Source organism: Mirounga leonina, unplaced genomic scaffold, assembly GCF_011800145.1.
Source record: "Mirounga leonina isolate KUSES-001 unplaced genomic scaffold, KU_Mleo_1.0 Mir_93, whole genome shotgun sequence".
In the NCBI taxonomy this organism is placed as follows: domain Eukaryota; kingdom Metazoa; phylum Chordata; class Mammalia; order Carnivora; family Phocidae; genus Mirounga; species Mirounga leonina.
This window is the reverse complement of record NW_023270854.1, coordinates 46,630,684-46,655,298: the sequence shown is the minus strand read 5'-3', so window position 1 is coordinate 46,655,298 and position 24,615 is coordinate 46,630,684. Positions and strand designations below refer to the sequence as shown.

Below are 24,615 nucleotides of genomic sequence, written 5' to 3'. Positions count from 1 at the left end.
TCATTCTAATGATTAAAAAAATATATATATATATAGAAAAATGTATCTAACTTGTAAACTTAGCATATGAAATATTTTATGTCACATTCACTATTGCATATATGGTACTTAGCAACAGTGCCTGGCACATATATATTAATACTTGTATAAAGAGTGAATATGGGGCACCTGGGTGGCTCAGTTGGTTAAGCAACTGCCTTCGGCTCAGGTCATGATCCTGGAGTCCCGGATTTAGTCCTGCATCGGGCTCCCTGCTCAGCAGGGGGTCTGCTTCTCCCTCTGATCCTTCCCCTCTCATGCTCTCTGTCTCTCATTGTCTCTCTCGCAAATAAATAAAATCTTAAAAAAAAAAGTTAAAGAAAAAGAGTGAATATGAGTACATAAATGAATGAATGAATACATGAATGAATGGATTTATAGTAAATAACCTAATTTGATTTTGTTAAGTTGTTGGCAACCATTTAGAACATTTAGAATTAAAAGATGCTACCACCATGGGTTGTGCTAAGTGATTTTCTCATTTTAATTACTTAGACTTATAGGTGTTGGTGTGTTTTATGTGAATGTTTACATGAATGAAAGCAGTAATTTAAAGAAAAAGCAGGGGGGTGGCTCTTTCATTTCTTCTCATTTATGGTATTCTATTGATTGGGTAGGAGTTCTTTTAGAAGCAGCTATTGAGATTGAATATTTCGATTATCAGTGAACCTAACTTGCTGTATCCATGTTTACTTTTTATTTACAAAAGACCTGAAAACAACTACTATTTCCCGGATTTGCATCATATGAAGTATGAGATTGAAGATGGCACCACACCTAATGGAAGAGAACTTCGGTTTGGATTTGATCCACTGGAGTTCCCTGAGTTTAGCTGGAGAGGATACGCTCAGATGACCTCGGTACAGGTATGTAGCCAGCAAGAAATTGCTTCATGGCAGGGTAGGGCATATACTGACCCACAACACTCTCAGTGAGCCCCCCCAAAAGGTGAACTGTCCCCAAAACTGACTCCAGGATTCTTTTTCTCCAGACTATGGACGGGGTTTGGGGTAGGATTGGATTTTAACTAATAAGTGTATGTATCAGTTTCACAGTTTATTGTTAATTTGGTCACCAAATCAAACAAAGAAGGGGTTAAAGAAAACTAGTATTTATTTCTAGAGACTTTTTATAAGAAGTTGTTTCCCAAGTGGGATTAGTCTACATTTTAAAACAAGAGACACTTTTCTTTAAAGACATTTGTAGAGAATAAAAATGAGTAGAATTAAATAATTCCAATGGTGTGTGTGTTGTTGATATTTGACCAGTGCTGTTTTTTTTTTTTTTTTGCCTTTTTAAACCCTGAATTACTCTATGAATAGAAACTAAGATAAATGAGGAATTTTAGTGCTATTTAATTTTTCTTTCCTGTATTTCTCCTTTCTTTCATTCTTCTCTACTGTATCCACCTCTCTTGGCTTTGTGTTGGAATAGTAATGGAATTTTCACATTTTCTCGTTACCTTTAGAACTTACGCAATATTTACAAACCAACAATTTCTGTGTAGCCATTGAGAAGTTTTGTTCTCAGGATCTCTCTTGGAGGTTGGTCTCTTTAAACTGTGTTTCTCAGTGGAGAAATTCGGAACAAAAGAGGTAAATTGATGACCATGGTAACCCAATATTTGTCCTTGGCAGACCCAGGACTAATACTTGTTATGTTTCCTTTAAGTCACCCCTTAGAAACAGGGACAGGGTCACAGTTCTCTTGGAGCCATTGTTGGTTCTCATGTTGCTTCTTGCCTGACCAGGGTCCTCCATCAGGCTGCTTTCTCAAACAGTCCCTGGGATCTTTTTTTTTTTTTTTTTTAATATACTTATTTATCTGAGAGAGAGAGTGTGTGAGCGGGGGGAGGAGCAGAGGATGAGGGAGAGGGAATCTCAAGCAGATTTCATGCTAAGCATGGAGCCCAACGCAGGGCTCGATCTCACAACCCTGAGATCAAGTCCTGAGCTGAAACTGAGTCAGATGCTTAACCGACTGAGCCACCCAGTCGCCCCAACAGTACCTAGGATCTTAAGACCTCACTGCTTTCTCCTTCTCCCCAATATAAAATTCAGTTTCTTTAGCATCCCAATCTTCATGATTCAGAAAAAAGCAGTGGAGTCCATTAAGTCATAATAGGATGTGAATGAGAGTCCAGTCAAGGTGGATACCTTCTCACAGGTGTTTACAGTTTGAAAGAATCACTAGTTAACATAAAGGAAATGAATTCTTTTTTAAAGATTTTATTTATTTATTTGACACAGAGAAAGAGAGAGAACGAGTGGTGGGGAGGGGCAAAGGGAGAGGGGAGAAGCAGGCTCTCCGCTGAGGAGGGAGCCTGACACGGGGCTTGATCCCAGGACCCTGAGATCATGACCTGAGCCAGAGGCAGACACTCAACCAACTGAGCCACCCAGGCATCCTGCAAAGGCAATGAATTTCAAATGATGGAGTTTCTCTAAGTATTTTTCAACAACAGAACTTGGTGGTGTCTGTCAAATCACCTCTAACTTTGTTCCTTATACATTTTTGCATGTTTATTTTCCAATATGGAACTAACACTTAGAGAGGGATTCTGTCAAGTTAGAAAGTCCACATTGAGTGGAATCTTAGGGTTTTCTATGTATGGTATCATGTCATTTCCAAATAGTGAGAGTTTTACTTCTTCCTTGCCAATTTGGATGCCTTTTATTCCCTTTTCTTGTCTGATTACTGTGGCTAAGATGTCTAGTACTATGTTGAATAAATGTGGTGAGAGTAGACATCCTTGTCTTATTCTGACCTAAGGGGAAAAGCTCTCAGTTTTTCACCAGTGAATATGATGTTAACTGTTTGTTTTTCATATAAGGCCTCTATTATGTTGAGGTATGTTCCCTGTAAACCTACTTTGTTAAAGGTTTTAATCATGAATGGATGTTGTACTTTGTCAAATGCTTTTTCTGGACCTATTGAAATGATCATATGGTTTTTATCCTTTCTCTTATTGATGTGACATATCACATTGATTGATTTACAAATACTGAACCACCTTTGCATCCCAGGAATAAATCCCACTTGATTGTGCTGAATGGCTATTTTAATGTATTCTTGGATTCTGTTTGCTAATATTTTATTGAGGATTTTTGCATCTATGTTCATCAGAGATACTGGCCTGCAGCTGTGTGTGTGTGTGTGTGTGTGTGTCTAGTTTCTTTACCTGGTTTTGGTATCAGGGTAATGCTGGCTTTATAGAATGAATTTGGAAGCTTTCCTTCCTCTTCTATTTTTTGGAATAGTTTGAGAAGAATGGGTATTAACTGTTCTTGAAATGTTTGGTGGAATTCGCCTGTGAAGCCATCTGGTTCTAGACTTTTGTTTTTTGGGGAGTTTATTTATTACTGATTCAGTTTTATTGCTGGTAATTTGTCCAAAATTTCTATTCCTACTTTCATTTTGGTAAGTTATATGTTTCTAGGAATTTATCCATTTCTTCTAAGCTGTCCAATTTGTTGGCATACAGGTTTTCATAATATTCTGTTACAACTGTTTGTATTTCTGTGGTGTTTGTTGTTATTTCTCCGCTTTTATTAGTGATTTTGTTCTCTCTCTCTCTCTTTCTCTTATTTTTTGAAGAGTCTGGCTAGAAAGTTAATCAATTTTGTTGATCTTTTCAAAAAACCAGCTCCTTCTTTCATTGATCTGTTCTATTGTTTTGGGGGGGCTTTTTTTGTTTGTTTAGTTTCTGTATCATTTATTTCTGCTCTGATCTTTATTATTTCCTTCTTTTTGCTGGGTTTGGGTTTTGTTTGTTCTTATTTTAGCATCTTGAGGTGTAAGGTTAGGTTACTCAGATTTTTCTTGCTTCTGGAGGTAGGCATGTGTTGCTATAAACTTCCTTCTTAGAACAGATTTTGCTGCATCCCAAAGATTTTGGACCTTTGTATTTTCACTTTCCTTTGTCTTCACACAATATTTCTTCTTTGATTTCTTGAGTGACCCATTCATTGTTTAGTAGCATGTTATTTAACCTCCATGTATTTGTGTTCTTTCCAGATTTTTTTCTTGTGGTTGATTTATAGTTTCATAGTGTTGTGGTCAGAAAAGATGCATGGTATCCCTTTGATCTTTTTTAATTTGTTGAGGCTTTTTTTGTGGCCTGATATGTGATCTATTCTGGAGACTGTTCTGTGTGCACTTGAAAAGAATGTGTATTCTGTTGTTTTAGGATGGAATGTTCTGAACATGTCTATTAAATCCATCCAGTACAGTGTGTCATTCAAAGCCACTGTTTCCTTGTTGATTTTCTGTTTGAGTGATCTGTCCATCAGTGTAAGTGGGGTGTTAAAGTCCCCTATTATTGTGTTCCTATTGATTATTTCCTTTATGCTTGTTAATAACGGTTTTATTTATTTGGGTGCCCCCATGTTGGGTGCATAAATATTTATAATTGTTATATCCTTTTGTTGGATTGTCCCCTTTATTATTGGAATGGAATATTATTCAGCCATAAAAAGAATGAAATCTTGCCATCTGTAACAATGTGGATGGATCTAGAGAGTATAATGCTAAGCAAAATAAGACAGAGAACGATAGATACCATATGATCTCACTTACATGTGGAATTTAAGAAACAAAACAAACAAGCAAAGGAAAAAAAGGAGAGAGAGAGAGACAAACTAAGAAACAGACTCTTAACTATAGAGAACAAACTGGTGGTTACCAGAGGGGAGGTGGGTGAGAGGGATGGGGGAAGTAGGTGATGGGGTTGAAAGAGTACACTCATCACAATAAAAAAAATAATAATAATTTTTTTTAAAAAGCCCACATTCTCTTCGGATAGCTATTGAGAACAATTGCATATGATTTAAGCATATTTTAGTTACATCCAGATTTTATCACTAATGTGTTTGGGGTATTTTAACCTTTGTTCAGCCAACATAGGTTTCTGTGACAAATTAGAATTTTAGGTATGTGAATTGGACCCTGGAGAGGTCCTTCTACAGGGGTGGTGGTGTCCAGTAATACTGTCCTTTCCTTCTCTTCTGCCTTTTTGTTTCTCCCAGCCCATGGTGGTTGCCCTGTCACTATTGCTTTCCTTAAACTCGTCCAGCTACTATTCACTCTGTCTGCCTGATTCCAGAAGGGCCCAAAGAGGATCTCAGTTGCTGAGGGAACAGGTTTTCACTGTAACTTTAGTTGTAAGTGTCTTTAATTTATCGTTAGGCCTGCCTATTTCCATTTTCCAGAGAGGTAGTTATTTGGTGCTTGCTGAGTGTGAGAGAGTGAATGAGTGAGTAAGAGAGAGTGAGAGAGAGTGAGTGTGTGTGCACATTACAAGTCCACTAGTGAAACCTGAATGGAGTATACTCACTGTTTGGCTAGCATTTCTTTTAGCCAGTTGTCTCTTACACTGTATGACTTTTTGGTATTTTTCAGAATGAAGTGAGGATCATGTTGAATGTGGGGAAGTCAAGTCTCTCTTTGTTTCGTGTTATTCTGAAATACATTAACCCTGGAACTGAAGCCATATCTGGTCGCGTGTCTATTTATCCATCCTGGGCTGAGGCAGGTAGGTAAATTTTCAAGCCTCTTTTGGATTAAGAAATAATTAATTAGTGAAATATTTTTTCCAATTTTCAGAGTTACCTTCTGAGGAAAGTTGAAGTCTGATGCATAGTCTGATGAGGGTGGTGTCCTAGGTGCCCTGTCTTTGCTACCTTTTCAATCTGTAAACATTCTGCTTATTCAAATTTTGCTGTTAAGTTTATCACTAACTGTCTTTTTAAAAAATTGATATAACAACCTGTGTGTCTTGGCTGAACCCCAGGTGTTATGATATCACCACAAGGTAAAGCTAATTTATCACTAATTCATGGTAGAGTGGGTGTCACCTTTGGGGTGGTATTGGACGGAGCTTGGCTTACTGCCCTAAATTTTCCCATTGTTTTCAGGCACCCCAAATAGGTCAAGGAGAAATGGGTGAGGAGAGGAATTTTTAAGGTGAATGCTGTAAAGCATGAAGCCCAAAAGAACTCCAGAGAGAAACATGCAAACGTCACTGTTCTTGAAATGTTTGGTGGACGAAGGATTCCTGAGGGCAGAGGAAAAATCTGTTAGAAGGCAGATCTCATCAGAGCTGAGGCCTGGAAGTCTGTTCTGCAAGAATTAGAGTTTCTACCATTCCTGGCAACAGATTCCAGGAAGCACTAGGAATCCCACATGGACACAAAATGGTGCCCGTAGAAATCTAATTTAAGATCAAAATACAAGCATCTTTGTTCAGCATCCATGGCAAAGTCACTGGGGGCAGTGATGATGCTCCTGAGTTGTGTCAGCCAGGTCGTGAGGCTGGACAATGATGAATAATATGAAGAACTAGCAAGCTTGCCTTATTATATACAAAGTATTTTGGCATTGATTTACTCACAAGACAAGTTTGTGAACTGATGAGGGTTGAAGAGGAAACAGAGCTGAGAAGTTTAGTAAATTGCCTAAGTGCATACCTAGTCTTTGTAGACAAGTCGGAATCTTCTGACCCCAAACTCTTTCTCATAGACACCAATCCTTCTTAGATGACAGTTTCGTCAGCAGTTTGCTCTCTGTTAACTCAAACAGGTGGAGGACATTGTGGTTTGTTTTCCCGTCCCCTGGGACATCTTTCCTAAGCCCCCACATCTGAGTCAGGGGCCTTGGTTGTGTATTCATGTGGTAACCTATGCCTCCTCCCGAATATGACTGTTCGCGCTCTGCTGAATTCTCCTGTTGGCTGGTCTGTAATCCCTCACCGTTCCTGTCCCGCCATCAGGGAACAAAGGCCATGCTGGCTGTGTGCATGGCCTCCTGTCCTGAACCTAGATCTCATGAATGTTTGTAGAGAAAATGCAAGGATTTGGAGCAAATGTTTCTTCTGAAGAAAAAGGCTCAGGTGGGCTCAGATACAGCAGTTTGGTTTGTTTCTGAACCTTCTATAGGAGGTCCTCTCTGTTTCATGCAGAAGAAAACCTTTGCATCCTGAAAACAAACAAACAGAAAACCAAAACTTCTTCTTATGTCAGAACGAACACATGTTCTTCAATAGAAATTAAAAGAATAAAATAATTTAATATCAAATGTAATGAATTGAATGCTTACTATGTGCAATGAACTTCTCTAGGCAGTTTACATGTATTAATATACTTAATCACTTAACAAATTTAAGAAGTACTCACAATCCCAGGATACATAATCACTGCTAACATCAATATCTTTCTGGTCTGTTTTACACATATGCGATGCAAGCATACAATTAAAAAATATAAAATAAATAAATCTGATCGGTAAGTATGATGAGTAACCACCCTAAACTTTTTCAGATGTAAATTGAATGTTTAAAACTGAATATCCAAAATCCTAAGAGTGACTGCTAGGACAAGTGCCTTAGGCAGTTCTTTTTTTATTTCTGATAGGTGCTGCTCAAAGCAAAGAAGTCATCTTCCCGCCAAGTAAGGAGCCAGCCTTTGTCGCCGTCCCCAGATATGGTTTGGCAGACCCATTTTCGATTGCACCAGGGATATGGATTGCTTGTATCAAATCAGAGGGAGTCCTTCTGGTAAGAGACCTCCTGCGTGGAGAGTTCTGTGGGATTCTTCCCCCCGCTTAGCATGGTCCCACCCACAGTGACCCACAGTGACCATAAGATATCAAAATCACAGGCAGCTCCGTTTTAGACATAAGAAACTATGGTGACATTTGCCCTCAAATGACAGAGAAGCCAACTTAAAATATCTTTTTTTTTTTTTTAAGTATTTATTTGAGAGAGAGAGAGCGAGAAAGAGCACAAGGGGGTGGGGGAGTGAGAAACAAGCTTCCTGCTGAGCAGGGACCCCGAGGCAGGGCTCAATCCCAGGACCTCAGGTTCATGACCTGAGCTGAAGGCAGACGCTTAACTGACTGAGCCACCCAGGCGCCCCTAAAATATCTTTTGTATTCTTCAGCCAGCTCATCCCAGACAAAAAAACCAGACCAACCATAACTCATAATGACTCAAAGATATCAGAATAAATGCAAAACCTTAATGTGAATATGTCCTCACCCTTCAAAAGCTTCTTTGGGATTTTTCATTATGAATCAGAAGGACATCTTCGAAAATCAGCCCTTCTGGGAATTGTGCAGAATGAATCAGAAGAAGCTACGAGAAGAGCAGATCCTACTATCAGTGAAGTTGGTGGTGGCAGAAAGGGAAGGGAGAGCCCGTGCTTCTCTGACATTCCCTCCTTCTACCTCAAACGTAGGCAATAGTCTCCACACAGATGATCTTGGACAAAGAATCCTGCATCAGGGGCAAAGCTCTGTCCCTGCACACTAATAGAATAGCCAGAGAAACCATGGGGAATTAAGAGATGAAAACTGCTATCTGAGATATTGATATCTTATAAAAAGTCTTCTGAAAATGAAGTCTTTGGCGAAAGCTAGGTTTTGGCCAGAGTGGAAAACAGTAAGCCTTTCCTTCTGGCACAATCCTTTTGATGGGCTATGTTAGCAAATCTTAGGCAAGTTCTTTAACTCCAAGCCTGCCTCAGTTGCCTCTTCCTTGTAATAGGGACAATGTTTATCCAGATAGGTCCTTTCCAAATCTGGGATCTTATGAGGATAATGTGACAGTTTATGCTATTGATCCAGTCCCTATTTTTCTTGCATCTTCTTGGTAGCAAGCTTTGTTGCTTTACAAAAATTTTAGAATTTTTCATAGACACTAGAAATGAGGACAAGGAAAATCCCATTGGTGCCAATAATGGGTACAAAGTTGGATTAATGGGAAGAAGGTCATTATGTTACTCCACAGGCATGGAAGATGCTTGATGACATTTAGTGCAGTTGTATAGCGACTCATATATATGCTTCCATGTTATGATCCCGTTTTCTCTAGAGACATTTTATTGAACACCTACTATCAACCTTTACTGTTCTAAGATCTATGGGACCATAAACCAATGAGGAGCTATGGTCCCAACCTAAGGAAACTCAGTAAGAGAACAATAACCACTGTTAAATTAAAGCCCACTGAGGTAGTGAGACCCCTGTGGTAGACCACAGAGCCCCCTGGGCCACCATCTGCTACTTTTCCTCTCTATGCGTTTCTCTTCTTCTCCATTATAGACAAATTAAGGGCTCTGACAAGAGAAAAAGCCTTATGGCCGGTGTATGAGTCTCTTCACAGTTGTGGCAGACGTCCCCCCTCCTTCCCTCCGCACACAGCCAGTGGTGCCTACATCCTTCTGAAGCTGTCAAACCATCAGCGTCTCAGAAACCTGGAGCTCTGCTCTTTCCTGAAGAGCTGTTTAGCTGGATTTACGCTGTGGGCTTCATTTGGCACACTCCATGGAACACATTCTTCCGCTCGTCTCCTAGGACAGGCAGTCAGCCAGTCTCAGCCTGTGATTCACCAGGATCACAAAACATCGTTTTTTATACCATGCCAGGCGAGCGTTGCTTTGGTGTGGGAATAATAAAACCGAAATGCCCGACCCACAATTCAGAGTTCTGATGTGCGCTGATGAAAGCAACCGGTATTTCAAAGGACCAGATCATCAGCTGATAGTTTATTATCTTTGTTTATTTTTGAATTTATACACAATCCAGAAGGGAGGGTAAAATTTCCCCGAGTTGTGAGTACAAAAGCGTCCACCTTGAGATCCTGATCTCCGATGCTTGGAGCCCATCTGGGACAAGTTGCTTTGTGTGTTTTGGTGAGTCAGGGGGCAGAACAAAGCAGCTGCTGGGGAGAGTTTAACTTGGCGAGCTTCACCTGGTTATTAGTAACCGAGCTGGCATGCTTGACTGTTTTATTACTCAAGAAAGGCCACCATCATCTGAATAATTGTCCTCTTGGTCTTCATTTCCTAGGACTACCTGGTGCTGCTTCCCAGAGACTACTATGAGGCCCCCTCCCTGCAGCTGCCAGTCACCCAGCCATGTGCCGACTCAGGACCTCCCGAAGAGAAGTTAGTATGGGCAGCGGGGCGTCATTGGGGTCCTCTGAATTAGGAACTTTGGTGCAAGGATTTGAGAGAGGCCTCAGCATCACAACTGCAGCAAGATGCGTTGGATAATTATTTAATTGTGGTCTTTCTCTGAGGCCATCAACTGTCTTATATACAAGAATCACAGAGCACTTCACACCCTGTGGTTGGCATTTAGAGTGACGTCCACCCCCTAGTATGTGGAAATGCTGATGCTTGACCAAGTAATACCCTCAAGGTTGTGCATCTGCTGAGGGGAAGGGCTTAACATAGAATCTGGGTTTATGGACCTTTCCTTTTCTTATTCTTCATGCCGATGACAGTTTACTACCCGATTCCTCCAGTAGGCACATGGTAGGAGTTTGCTGAAGGAGTGAGGAGTGAATGGAATGGAAAGAGTCCTTTGGGGATTGCACTTTGATGTTGTGTTTTGTTCTCAGTTGTAACTGTTGTACTTTGTTGTTGTTGTTGAAGTTGCTTGCTTTACCAGCATTTGCCAGTGACCCGATTCCCCTGTGCCCTGGCTTGTGAGGCCAGACACTTCCTGCTTGATGGGGAGCCAAGACCCTTGGCAGTGAGGCAGCCCACCCCCGCACACCCAGTCCTGGCGGACCTCAGTGGGAGAGAGGTGGGGCAGCCTTTTATTTACTGTCAAAGCTATTACTACCTCCCTGTCTGTGTCTGCTGAAAACCCTTGGCCGCAGTTGCTTCTCAAATTCAGGGGAACCTGGAAGAATTTCTCAGAGGTGTTAATTACAGGTGTACTGAGTTCTCTGATCCAGGTTGTGGCTGGGTGCCACGCCACACGGAGCATAGTAAGGTTCGTCTTTGAGTACTTTCTAGACAGGGCAGGGAATGTGGGCAATCACAGAAGCCTCTCCTTTTTATTCCCTAGACTTTTAAGGGTGTGTCTTGCTCTGCCTGATTTGGGGCAAGCAAGATCTTTCTAAATGGCCTCCAGAAACTACACAGCTTACCCTAAAAGGATACAATACTCACTGACTGTTCAGCCCCTCAGGCTAAGCAGTTTGTAAGGGCTGATTTCTTGGAGCTCAGAATCTGGAACTGCTGCATCCCAATGCACCTCCCTCGTAGCTTAGAGGACAGGTTACTACAGGTTTGGGCATTGCTTTTCTTCCCTGAGTTTTGTAAGCCTCAAAACAATCTAAGACTCTACTGATTTAAGATTTGGGTTAGAAATCCTGTATATCAACACTAAGAACACACAGTGCAACACCTCAAAAAAAAAAGACACTGAAAAAAAAAACTTCCTTTACTATATTTCCATTCCTGACTTTTTACAGCATTCTCTGTTTGTACCTTCGGGTCCAGTGTTCATGCTTAAATGTGTAGACTGATAACATATATGGTATTAATTCTCACTGAATATTTAGATGTGTACCTTTTTGTAAACTGTATTACTAACATTTCCAGGGTAGCTATTATAGGATTTTAAGGATATTTCTTTAGTCCTCATTTCATTTTTTTATTTGAGTTTTTGTTTTGCAAAAAAAAAATATATGTATACTTGTTGTAACAAGTGAAGCAATACAGATATGCATAAAGAAAAACAAATGATCTCATTTCCACTCCATTCTAACAGTCTTCTGTGTCCCTCCCAACCTATGCTGTGTACATACACACATATGCATATATATACATAAATATGCACACACACATGTGTGTGTGTTCCCCAGATAGCAGGGAGGTGCTGTTGAGAAGGGCCAACCTCCAGGAAATGATGCTGATGACTCATCAGGAAGTGTCCTTGCCTCTGATTTAGCCCAGAGCCACAGCATTGAGGTGTTGGGCAGGGCCATATTTGCATGATGCATAAAACTAAGCCCTGGGCTGTCCAGTTTCATTTAACAGTCTGTTTTACCATTTTATCTAAATGCTTACAGACTTGTGCTGTCTAGTACAGCAGTGACTAGCCCATGTGCCTATATATAAATTTAAATTAATTAAAGCTAAGTAGAGCTAAACATCCAGTTCCTCAATTGCACTAGCCACATTTCAAGTGCTCAATAATCACATACGTCTAGTGGCTACCTTATTGGAAAACACAGATTATAGGATTTTTTTTTTTTTTTTTTTTGCTATCACAGAAAGTTCTATTGGACAGTGCTATAATAGATCATTGTGCTAAAATTCAAAGACATGCTTTAGAAGAGGTCTTAGAAATCATTTGATTTCCCTTCCTGTTTAGGAATCCTTTCTAAATTATCCTTATTAAACATTCATTTAGCCTCTATTGAATACTTAAATCAATGGAGGAGTCACTTCATCTAGAGGTAGACTAACTTTTGGTCATCATTAGCCACCTGGAGCAATGCAGAGTAATCCCTCCTCTGGAAACCATGTGTGGTGTGATGGTCAAGATAGTTCTAGAGTGAAACTGCCTGCCTTCATGTCTTGGGTCATCAGTAACTAGCTGTAAAATCTCTCCAGGTCTGAATTTACTAGTATACAAAATGGGGATATATAAATGGGGGTATACAAAAGTAGCTACCTCGTGGGTACTATTAAATAATAATCCATGAGGGGCTCTTGTTGTGATCAAGTGATCACTTAGTAACCATTAGCCTTGCTGCTAGTATGTGTTCTAGTCAGCACCATGGGCTGAAAGAGCAACCCACTAAGTCTAGCTCATAAGAACAGTTTTTCCTTTTCTAGGATACAGGGAGGTCTGGCAGGATTTCAAGGGCAGGAACTGAGTACATTCAGGTCTCCTAGGAATCTTCGAGGGACAGAGCTACCTGGCTCTCACAGAAGCCTTCCCTTCTCTCCATGTGTTTGCCTGTTTACCTCTCCTTCTCTTAAGTGGCCTCCTTTGTTTACTTATAGCTCTTTGTCCCACACACATACCGTGAAGGCTGCTCTGGTGCCATTTCTTTGTTAACTCTTAGCTCTGGCACGTACTGCCACCTGAGTCTCCCTTCTTTATTCTTTCTGAGAAAGAGAAAGATCATTTCTGAGAAAGAGACAGCTCATCTTTTAAAGTCAGATCACACTGTTGTATACCAGGGAAGCCTCTGTCTCTCGTAAACAAATTTATAGGTATATATTTTTTTATATTTCAATTTTATCTCTGTTTTACAATGTGATTTTAATCCATTTATATTTATTGTGATTTCAGACATATTTGGACTTATTTTTATCATCTTATTTATTTTATTAGCTTTTTTAAATTCAATTTAATTAACATATACTATATTATTAGTTTCAGAGGTAGAATTTAGTGATTCATCAGTTGCATGCAACACCCAGTGCTCATTCCATCAAGTGCCCTTCTTAACACCCATCATCCAATGATTACTAGCTTTTAATTTACCTTCTTAAAACTAATTTTCCTACTTCTGTTTTTTGTTGTTGTTGTTGTGTTTTTGTTTTTTTTTTAAGTAAGCTGTAGGCCCAACATGGGGCTTGAACTCATGAACCTGAGATCAAGGGTAGCATGCTCTACCAACTGAGCCAGCCAGGTGCCCTTACTTCTGTTTGATTGAGACAGTTTTCTCTATCTTTTCCTTGTTGATAGGTATAGATTGTTTTCTGATATTTTAGTGGTTACCCTTAATATTTTAACATATGCTCTTAAGTATATATTTTCCAGAAAAGTCTAAAGTTATTCAGTAATTCTGATCTCTTCTTTTACACAAAGCAGACTTTAGAATTCTTATTTACCGATTGTAAACCAATCTCCAACTTGTTGTCTAGAAATTTTATTTTTACCCTTTCCCCAGACTTTCAGATAGATTGTAAGTTTCATCTTAATTCAAATACACCACATACCATCCCTCCCTCTCTTCTCCTTTCCTTTCTTCTTTTTTCTCTTCTCCATTTCTTCATGGAGATATCTCTCCTGGAATCTTTCATCTCTCTTCTTTACTCTGGAATATAGTCTCTGGGCTTGAGGTACAGCCATTTCCTGAAATTTTTCATCACCACACCCACCATCTTAAATATTCTCTCTTTTTTTTTTTTTTTAAAGATTTTATTTATTTATTTGAGAGAGAATGAGAGACAGAGGGCATGAGAGGGAGGAGGGTCAGAGGGAGAAGCAGACTCCCTGCCGAGCAGGGAGCCCGATGCGGGACTCGATCCTGGGACTCCAGGATCATGACCTGAGCTGAAGGCAGTCGCTTAACCAACTGAGCCACCAGGTGCCCTTAAATATTCTCTTTTTAACCTTCGTTGTATTGAATCTTCTTTTTTCTGACTATTGGAACTTCCCTTTTTTTTTTTCCTTCCTCATTTTGGTAGATTATATCCTCTAGAGGCTTCCTGTGAAAGGTCACATAGGAGCTACTTTTTGTTGTTGTTGAGAACTTGCATATCTGAAACTATCTTTATTCTACTCTCAATCTTGATTTTTTACTTGGTTAGATATAGGATTTTAGATTAGAAATCATTTCTCCCCAGAATTTGATAATGTTTCCTCATTGACTTCTAGCTTCAAGTCCTGTTCTTGAGAAGTTACATTGTGGTTCCCAGTGCTTTGACTGCAATCTGGTTTTCCTTTCTCAAAGCTTTTGAGGTCATTTCTTTATTTCTTGTGTTCTGAAATTTCACAAGGATGTGCCTTGATATAGATAATGTTTTGGCCAGTGTGCTGGGCTCTCAGCCTTTTAGCCTGGAAACTTCTATCCGTCATTCTGGGAAACTTTCTTGAGTTATTTCTTTGATAATTTATTTCTTTATCTTTAATCAGTATTTACAATCTCTTGATCTTGTTTTATGCTTTGGGAGATTTCTTCAATCTTTTCTTCCAACCCTCACCCCAGCTCTGCTCATACAGACACTTAGGTTTCAGCTTTCTCTGGTCTAATTAGTTGACATTCATCTGCTTTCCAGCTTCCAAAATTTTGTTGATTTCTCTGGTGTGTTGGGTTTTTATTCCTCTTCCCTATTCTCTTCTTCTTTGTGGGTTTATGATTTTAAAAAAACTGACTCTAATTTTTGCAGAGTTCTGAGAGGGAAGATCCGTAAATATAAGTGTTTAATCCATTATGTTTAAGCAGAAATCCTAAGATGGACTTTTATTTGTGACATTCTAATGTTTCATTATGATATGCTTAGGTATAGATTTATTTTTATTTATCTATTTAATCCTCAGGTACACTTTCAGAATGAAGATTCATATCTTTCACCCTGGGAAATTCTCATTATGTTATCACTTCAAATATAATTTTGCTGCCATTCCTTACATTCTTCTTTTCTGGGAATCAGACTGGATGAATGTTGGAGCCTCACAATCAATCTCCAAACTACTGTTTCATATTTTTATATCTCTTTGGATCTTTGTGCTACTTTGAGGGTGAATTCCTCAAGACTTCCTTAGAATGCATGAATATTTCACTATCTCCAGTCTAGATTTTATCTAGCCTATTGATTCAGTTTAATTTATACTGTTAATCTCAAAGATTTCTAATTGGCTCTTACTCATATTTACTTTTCCTTGTTTGGTTTTTTTGTCAATTTAGTTTCATAACTATATTTACTTTTTAAAGACATTCCTCTTTCATTTATATTTTTGAGTTTCTTAATGTCCTTGGAGACAGGTATGTTTCAGAATTCAGAATTTTTAAGATTCTGTGCACACACACACACACACACACACCATCTCCACGGGGGTCCTGGCCAACACCCTATAACCAAACATGTTAATATTTCCCCAATGAAAAGCATGAGTAGGCACTCCAAGAGAAATACATGAAGACTGTGTACATGGACTTAATTCAAGTCAGATTTTGCCACCAAGTGATAATTGGTTAGGTGAGATTAGGTTTTGCCACCAAACAAGATCCAAAATAATTTCCTTTTCCAAGTTTGAAGATTTCAGGTTAGGGACCAGTATATTCATTTTAAAGTCTTTATCAGACTGTCCCATAAAATTCATTTCATCTGAAGTAAACTCATCTTCTGATTGCTGATATTGTTGCCTGTTTCTAACATTAGATTTCTTTATGTGTTTTGGAGGCTTATCTTGTTTGCAGGCTTATTGACTTATTTTGAATGGAAGGTTTTTATCCTCTCCCTTTTTCTTTATACCCATCTCAGCCTCGTAGTTTTGCAATGTCTTACCAGTCCTCTGGACCATTAGCTCAGAGGCAGGCATTAAAATGTGCCACTTCTATTGTTGTGATATTAGTATTAGCACAGATTCAGATGCTGAGTCAGTGGGTGGCTTAAATCAGTTCTTGGTCATGAGGCTACATCTGTGATATTTGATTCCCAAATTCTACAGCTTCTTATAATGCTGAAATCTAAGTGGCAGATTGTCAGCAACTTTTTCAGCTTTTCATGATTTGAGGGAACACTTATCTTTGTCTTAAAAAAATGAGCCTGGATCTGACCACTGTCTCATACGAGGCATCTCTAGTTTTCTTTACTCTGCATGAGCTGAACTGCTGACCAAAACAGCGCAGACTTGGAGGACAACAGGCCCCTGACTTCAGCTGCCATACATTTTGAGTTTGTTTTTTTTTTTTTTTTACTTATATTCCATCACTTTTAATCTCAAACATATCTTTTTGTTTTCCTTTTAAAACATTTTATCCATAGTTGCTATCTCTTGGAGCAGAAGGGGTGCAAAAAAAGTGAATTCACTGTGCCATCTGACCTGGAAGTCACTGTCACCTTTTAAAGATGCTAAATTCTATCCTCTTTTTTAATAAAACCCTCCTTTCCCTTCCCACAGTCCCTCAGCCATAACGCTTCCCTCCTTCACAACCAAACTTCTCCAAAGAATTAGATAATTCTATACCATTTCTAATTCTTTCATTTCCATTCACACCTCAACCCACACCAGTCTGGCTGGCTTGCTTCCTCTCACCCTCCCACCTTCCCTCCCTCCCTCTCTCCCTCCCTTCCTTCCTTCCTTCCTTCTTTCCTTCCTTCCTTCCTTCCTTCCTATCTTTTCTTTCTTTCCCAGGGTTTCCAATGATGTTCTTGTCACTAAATCCAGCGGATATTTTTCATTCCTCACCTATTCATCTATTTAACTTCTCAGCAGCTTTCAATACTTGTTGAATACCCCTTACATCTTAAAATACTCTCTTACTTTGTTTTCCATAATTTAAGAGTGGTCTGGATCTCTTCCTACCTCTCTGGCTTCTTCCTCAGAATATCATTTACAGGCTTAACCTCTGTCTAGCCATTGAATATTGGAATTTGTTCAGGCTCAGTCTTAGCCTTTGTCTTTTTACCTTATATTCTCTGCCTAAGCAGCCTCCTCTGTGCCTGTTGTGTTAGATACCAACTCTACATAGATAACTACCAAATTGGTATGTCTAGTCATACTTGTCCTTTCAGATGCAGAACAGCATAGCCAACTTCCTTCCTGACATTACCTCTTAGGTGTCTCAGAGGGATCTCAAATTACATTTCAGTGTCCCTACCTAAGTAAATGGTGCCGCCATCCATCAGATTGTATAAATCAGAATCCTTAGGGTCATCCATGACTTCTTCTGTTCCCTCCCTCACCAAAGACAACCCATCTCTGAATCTACATCCCAAACTTTTCTTAAATGTCTCTACTTCTCTCCATGTATCTTTCGTGCCCAATATATGATCATCTTTCATAAGGATCTCTGTAGTAACCTCTTAATTAGCTCATTCACACTGGCTCTTGCCCATTGCATCTCACAATCTTGACTCCATACGATTGTCAGCATACTCATGTTGATAGAAATATCTAATCATCACTGACCCTCTCACCCCATCCTAATCCATACATAATTGGAAAATTTCAATAACATCTTATTGCTGTTAGAATAGAGACAGAAGATTTTAATGGTCTCTAAGGCTACCCCTCTTACCTCCCAGTTTTATCATAGTTCTTGCTCTCTGTTCCTCACCACTGTGGCCTGCCTTCAGTCTCTTGGACTTACATATCTGCTACCCTACAGCACTGTATGTCATAGGGTAACCTCCTACTGCAGGATATTCCCTCTGCCTGAATGCTCCTCCCTCCCCTTGGGGCCTGGCTATCTGTTCCTTGTCCTCAAGGACTCAATTAAGTTGTTGCTTCTTCAGGAAGTCTCCCCCCTTCCCTAGTCTTCCTGAACAGCTCAGGCAGCCCCCTGAGCACCTAGTCAGAACATTTGTCATACATATAATTTTACAGTGTGTTGGTCTAATTATCTAAGTATTTGATTAAAGTCTGTCTGAGGATAGAGACCAGGTCTGTATTGTTTCCCATTGTATGCCCATCAGGTCAGCTGGCATAGGGTAGGTGTTTAATAAGTATAGGTTGATCAAATCATTTTAAAGACTCATTTTGACATCAGATATGTTCACCATCCCTCTTAGCTTTGTGTAAGCATCAGATTTGATATGCCCACATTTTATGTCTTTATTTGAAACACTCACAACTAGGTGAGGGCTGTTCTATGCCATAAAACCAGAAGGATCCTTCCAGTTTGACACTGGTTTTGATGAAGTTTCCTTTTACTAAGATAAATCACTGATAACAAACAGCAAATAATAAAATTTCTACTTGCCATGATTTGTCTTTTATCTGAGTTTCCCAAAACCTACTTTTACCAACAGATGTATTCAAAAGCCTTCCTACAAGTCTTCCAAAAAATCAATCTATAGGACTCAGAGTGGAAAGAACAATAGAAATTTATAATAGAGTGCTGTGATAAAACTGGCAGCCAATAATAACTTCTGGGAGAAAAGTGAATACATCATTGGCCTGTGTGGGCTTTATGGTGGGTGAAGACAGACAAACCCTTGTTTGGAGATGCCCAGGGGAGAAATGCTGGTAATAACCTCCACACATGGACCAATATTTCACTCTGTAACGGAGTGGAAAAGTGGTGTGGATAATCCATTTTTTTTTAATCCCTGAGGGAAGTCTTTCTATTATTTAAGTGATAGAAAAATCACTGTGGAAAATATTAGTTGTGTGGCTCAGGGCTGTGCAGAGAGAACAGTAAATGTGAATTTCCTGAAGGCAAGGGGCAGGAGGATTTTAATTAAGTGTGGTAAAGCTTGGCTGAGCCTGAGCTTACAGACTGAAGGGGGTTAAACTGCTACAGAATGTAGTTCTAATATTGGCTCAGACGTTCAATATGCAAATATACTTTGACTCAGCAATTCTACTTCTAGGAATCTTACAGAAATACTGGCCTAAGGATATGCATATATATATGCATATATATGATGATATATATATATCATCATATAGCTTTATATGTTATAGGGAAAATTAGGGACAACCTAAGTGTCCATCAGTTGGGGATTAGTTAAATCATTTTATGCTCATACTATATGGAATGGTAGGAAGCCATTAGGAAAATGAAGTTTATCTGCTTGTGCTGCTGTGAACAGCGAAAATATTGTTGAGTAAAAACAAGTCATGGCAAAAGGCAATAATCACAATTATAATCATCATAGTATGTAGTGTTTGTGACATGCCAAATACATTTCTAAGAGTTCTTCATATATTAATTCATGTAATGCTCATAATAATTTTAAGAGGTGGGTACTGTTGTTATCTTCATTCGTACACTGGAGGACACGGAGGCGTATAGACATTAAGTAACTTGCTCAAAGTCACACAGCTGGAAGCAGTTTGATTCCAGACTCCAAGCTCCTAACCACGTGTGGGCCTTTTTTTTTTTTTTTTTTTTTTTTGGTAAGAGGCCAGATAGTAAATATTTTTGGCTTTGAGAGTCGTATGGCCTCTGTCGGAGCTACTCAGCTCTGCCGTGATGGCACGAAAGCATCCATGATTGCTTATTATGAGCAGTTTTCTTTAAAAAAAAAAGGAAAAGTACATGCGTGTGTATTTTCAGACATGGACAATGGTTTGGAAGTATGGAAACCAAACTATTATTAGTTACTGTTCCAGGAGTGGGGTGCATGTATCACTTCTCATTATCTGCATCCACAAAATTTTAAGTTCATTTTTTAAATTGAAGAATAGCAGAAGAGCCTCAAGGCATACTTCTATTCCTCTTATCATCCACTGGAGATTCTTTTTTACCTCAAGTTTTAGAGTGTCTTTTGCCTTGAGAAGAAAAATATATGGGTGAAAGGAGTAGAAGCCCCTATAATTAGGGTTGCTGGATTTAGAGAATAAAACTACGAATGCTCCATTTAAATTTGAATTGCAGATAAATAATAGTTATGTGTTGCTTATCTGCATTTCAAATTTAATGGCACATCCTTTATTTTATCTGGCATTCCTACCTAGAGGACCACGTTCCTTACTATGATAACATATAAAACTGTTTCCTGGTGTCTGCTTAGCCCTGGTTTCACTGTCGCCTATGTAAATGCATCCAGTACATTTCACGTCCATGTGCTTGGGTTCTCTCACAGGTGGAACTGCACCTGCGGCTGCAGGTCCCGCAGGTCGGTAACTACGTAGTCGTGGTCGAGTATGCCACGGAGGTAGACCAGCTGTCTGTGGTTGATGTGCACATGGAGAGCTCTGGGTCTGTTCTGGTCGGCCAGGTGAACATCTACAGCTGCAAGTACAGGTAATCAGTCCTGTCATGGGGGATTCCTTTGTACTGGAACAATCCGGAGGTCAGCCTTGGGAACTTGGGTTTTTATCTGGATTGGGAAGTTGTGTCCTTTTTGAGGCCGATCTTGAAAACAAGCAGGAGACTATGCTCTCGGGTGTCACCCCCAGTGTAGTATTGGAAGGCTTCTCTGTGGACATCTTGAAAATGTTGCATTTTCTTGAAAAGCTGGGTGTTCCACCCACCACTTTGGCTCAGATTCCCATGAAGCAACCACAACCCTGGGTCGTTTAGGGAACTCAGTGCTCTCACCTCAAATGCTGGGTAGAGCACATGGGCACATGGGAAAGGAGAAAAGACTCCGTCACAACTGCCTTCACAACACGCCCTTAGGAGACTGGGAATACTTAATGTTTGATGATCATCAGGTGAAAAAGAATTAACCCTGATGGCTGTATTTAAAAATTCACCCTGATTCAGTTACTCTCTTCCAAGAACTTTGACAAAGATTTATTAAAAATTGTTTTCTTTGTATACTATTTCAAGATCTATGCAAATGTCCAGAATATGCTTTAATTAAAGAATCTGTGCAAGGGGTGTTTTCAACATGAAATTAATTGTATAATAAATGGCACTGGGAGTCTGTCTCTTTAGACAGCAGGTGGAGAACTGCAGTGAACGCACCCAGTTCTTGGCCAAGGCCTTAAACAATTTTGTTACCACGACTTGCCTATGACTTTTTGTCAAACTCTGAATGACCTGAAGTAGTTGGACATTTTCCCTGTTTTGCGAATAAAAGAACTTACGAAAAGAGTTACTTTTAGGGGTTTAGAATGGAAACTTTTATGAGACTTAATGAAATGGTTATTGAGTTAACATCATGCTCTCAGCAACCTTAAAAAGGAAACTGTGAGGGCTTCTTTTAAGAATCTTTAAAAAAATCTAATCAGCCCTTTTTTCTGGGGTGATGATTTAAAAAAAAACAACAAAGAATATAATTGCATTTGGACTTTTAATGGAGCAAAAAAGTGCCCCAGAATGTTCTTTCATTACCTAAAAATGTTAGTTTCATCTGTGGATGACATCAGCAACCACTGGAATGTACACTCCCGGGTGGGTGGGTCACCTCACCACCCAAGTCCTGGAGACTCTTGGCCACAGGGCTGGGGCAGGGCTTCTCCAGACCCTGTCCACCCTCTGGTTCAGCCCTCTGACTCTTTCCACCTTCCAGATTATGTCGCTTGATCCCTGCTCCACAGGATACAAGGTGGCGATGGCTAAGGGCCCAGGAGGAAACACCCCTAATGTCCCTGGTGGCTCTCTGACCCATCCCAGAAGAGTCTGAGAACATCTAGACCAAGCAGAGGAGTGGTTTCAAAGCTAAAGAAAGAAAGGGCACCCTTCCAGGATTCCATAAACCATGAGCTTGGTTTCATGACCTCTGTCTGAATGGCTTTTGGGGCAGACAACTGTGCGGTATTCTGTAGATCACTTTGGCTCTGGAAATGACAGCACCAAGTTCTTCTTTACCAGGGACATTAGAATTCCAAGACAGGGTTGTATTAGTCTAGGACTCCCTTTTACTGTATTTATTTCCAGGAACGTCCCGTGATACTGTTTCACTAGTCTAAAATATTTCTTCCTTCTCTACTTTGGCTGTCATGTGGACAAGTGAAAATGAACAGGCTGTAAGTACTGTAGTCCAAAAATGTGGTGCATTTGGAAAATATTTGACACATAAAAGCCTATTTCAAATGACAGGCCCTTTCAACATTGCAGCTTCTCCTGCTAAGGGTTGAACCTTTCTTAGCATTTCTCAAGTGAGTTCTAATGGTGTTATTTAAAAAAATATCCCAACAGAAGAGTAGTGGTGCTAATTAAAATACCACTTTTCAAAACAGTGTTGTGATAAATCTGATTGCCCTTCTGTAAGAGATGTTCACTCATGATTAAATCAATCCAGTTATTATCATTAGTCTATTCTTTTTTTTTAATTTTTTTTTTAAAGATTTTATTTATTTATTTGAGAGAGAGAGTGAGAGAGAGAAAGAGCACAAGAGGGGGGAGCGGGAGAGGGAGAAGCAGACTCCCTGCTGAGCAGGGAGCCCGATGCGGGACTCGATCCCGGGACTCCAGGATCATGACCTGAGCCGAAGGCAGTCGCTTAACCAACTGAGCCACCCAGGCGCCCTTAATTTTTTTTTTTTAAAGTTTTTTTTTTTTTTTTTATTCATGAGAGACAGAGCGAGAGAGAAAGGCAGAGGGAAAAGCAGGCTCCCAAGGAGCAGGGAGCCTGATGCAGGACTTGATCCCAGGACCCTGAGATCATGACCTGAGCCGAAGGCAGACGCTTAACCATCTGAGCCACCCAGGCGCCCCATTAGTCTATTCTTAGTAAGAATTTTAAAAGGATATGGATAAAACCAAATCTTAGTCAATCACCTAATATATTTAACTCCCAGGATTATGCTTGAACCAAAAGGAATGCATTTTAATTTCACACACACACACACGCATGTGCTCAAAAGGGAAAAGAAAACAGCTGTTCTTTGAGTTTCTGACTGTGGCTCTTTATATACTATCTCATTTTAATCCTTACCAAAAAGTCATTACATAAATTATTTCAAATATTTCCCAGAGATGGTCATTTCTTTTAGTTTGCCTCCGAACTATTTTCCAAATTATATTTACAGACAGAAAAGTTGCTACAGGATATGAAATCAGAAACATTCCTCAAAAAATACTTCCTTAATGGGTTAGGGTGTATTCTTTGGTTTCAAACCGTGGCCTTTTAAATGTTCCTGAACTCCATATTTCTTTCTTTCTTTTTTTTTTTTTTTCTGAACTCTATTTCACCTGATGGGGTGGAAGGAAGGAGCGCAGCTGGTACGACAAGGAAGGAGGGATGGGAGGAGCAGACTGAGCTTCCAATGGCAAACTCTGGTTTCTCATGACTGGAGTAAGGCCAGCCCCAGTGCTGACGTGGTGTGGTATATCATTGATCATTTTGAGGCCAAAAGGCAACTTTAATCATTGACGGTACCAAGAATATTGATAAATTTCCAAGAAGGTTGTGTCTTGGAGATCAGACATCATTGACCCTGGCGGGGGGGCTTTTTCTCCCAATGATTAGACAAAGTATTGCATAAAGCTGGGTGGAAAAAGTGAACAAGGCCTTTAGCCCTGAGATGTGTCCCAGTCAGAAGGTTCTTTTTCTTGTACTGATTGTGGACTGCATCTCTCTTAAACTCATTGTGCCGGAAAACATACTGTCAGTGACCTGGTTATAAACAGGAGAAACAGAAGAGCAATCAGCTACCGCACAGGGAGGCACGGAGTCAGGGAGACCAAAGAGGAGTCAGGCTAAGCACACTCTTTCCTCTCACAGTGTCCTCTGCCGGAGTGTCGTGACTGACGGCAGGAGTCGCCTCGCTGTGTTTGAACTGTTAGCAGATGCAGGCATTCGGCTCAAAGCGCACAGGGCCCAGTTCCTTCTGGTACGCTTCTCTTTTGCCCTTTGAATTTTAGAAGAATTTTGGTGATATCTCTATATTTTAAAACTTACGAAAACTTTGACTGGGTTTGTATTCCATCTATAAAATGAAGCTGTGAAGAATTGCCAGTTTAATGATGTGTTTTCTTCCCATCTAGAACTCTTACCTTGTTTGAGCCTTTTTTTTATAGCACCCAGTAAAGTTTGCTCATTAAGTTTGAACACATCTCACAGAACTCTATTTCATTATTGTTTATTCATTGTTACTATTATGAGTGAAATCTCTTTTGTCATAGTTCCTAGTTTATTTTTATGCTGGTGTATAGAAATGCCATTAGTTACTGTTTATTTTCTTGCCCATTTTACTATTTTATTATGTCTATTAGCTTCTTGGCAGACTCCTTCAGAATTTTCAAGGTTGCAATCACCTAGTATTTCTTTTCCAGACTATTGTTACTCTATCTCAAAAAGTATATTTTTCAGTTAATTAGATATATACCATTAAGAGTTAAAAATACCAAGTTTGGCAGATTAAATATCTTCATGCCTCCCTTTTAATAGCACAACTTAAATATTGAGAATTGTGATAAACACAGGCAGTGGGACTGGGCTAGGAAAGGGTGGCCAGATTTATAATAAA

The 24,615-nt window shown here is 39.6% G+C and overlaps 1 protein-coding gene across 1 annotated transcript in view; it reads left to right on the top strand.

Annotated features, from left to right (window-relative positions):
* The window catches only part of LAMA3 (laminin subunit alpha 3), a 268,035-nt gene that overhangs the window by 130,962 nt on the left and 112,458 nt on the right, over window positions 1-24,615 (top strand). The window contains exons 19-25 of the mRNA XM_034996262.1: window positions 749-905; window positions 5,440-5,572; window positions 7,449-7,591; window positions 9,886-9,983; window positions 10,476-10,629; window positions 20,337-20,497; window positions 23,871-23,979. Of these exons, the coding sequence (XP_034852153.1) occupies window positions 749-905; window positions 5,440-5,572; window positions 7,449-7,591; window positions 9,886-9,983; window positions 10,476-10,629; window positions 20,337-20,497; window positions 23,871-23,979 (955 nt within the window). The remainder of the gene's footprint in view (window positions 1-748; window positions 906-5,439; window positions 5,573-7,448; window positions 7,592-9,885; window positions 9,984-10,475; window positions 10,630-20,336; window positions 20,498-23,870; window positions 23,980-24,615) is intronic.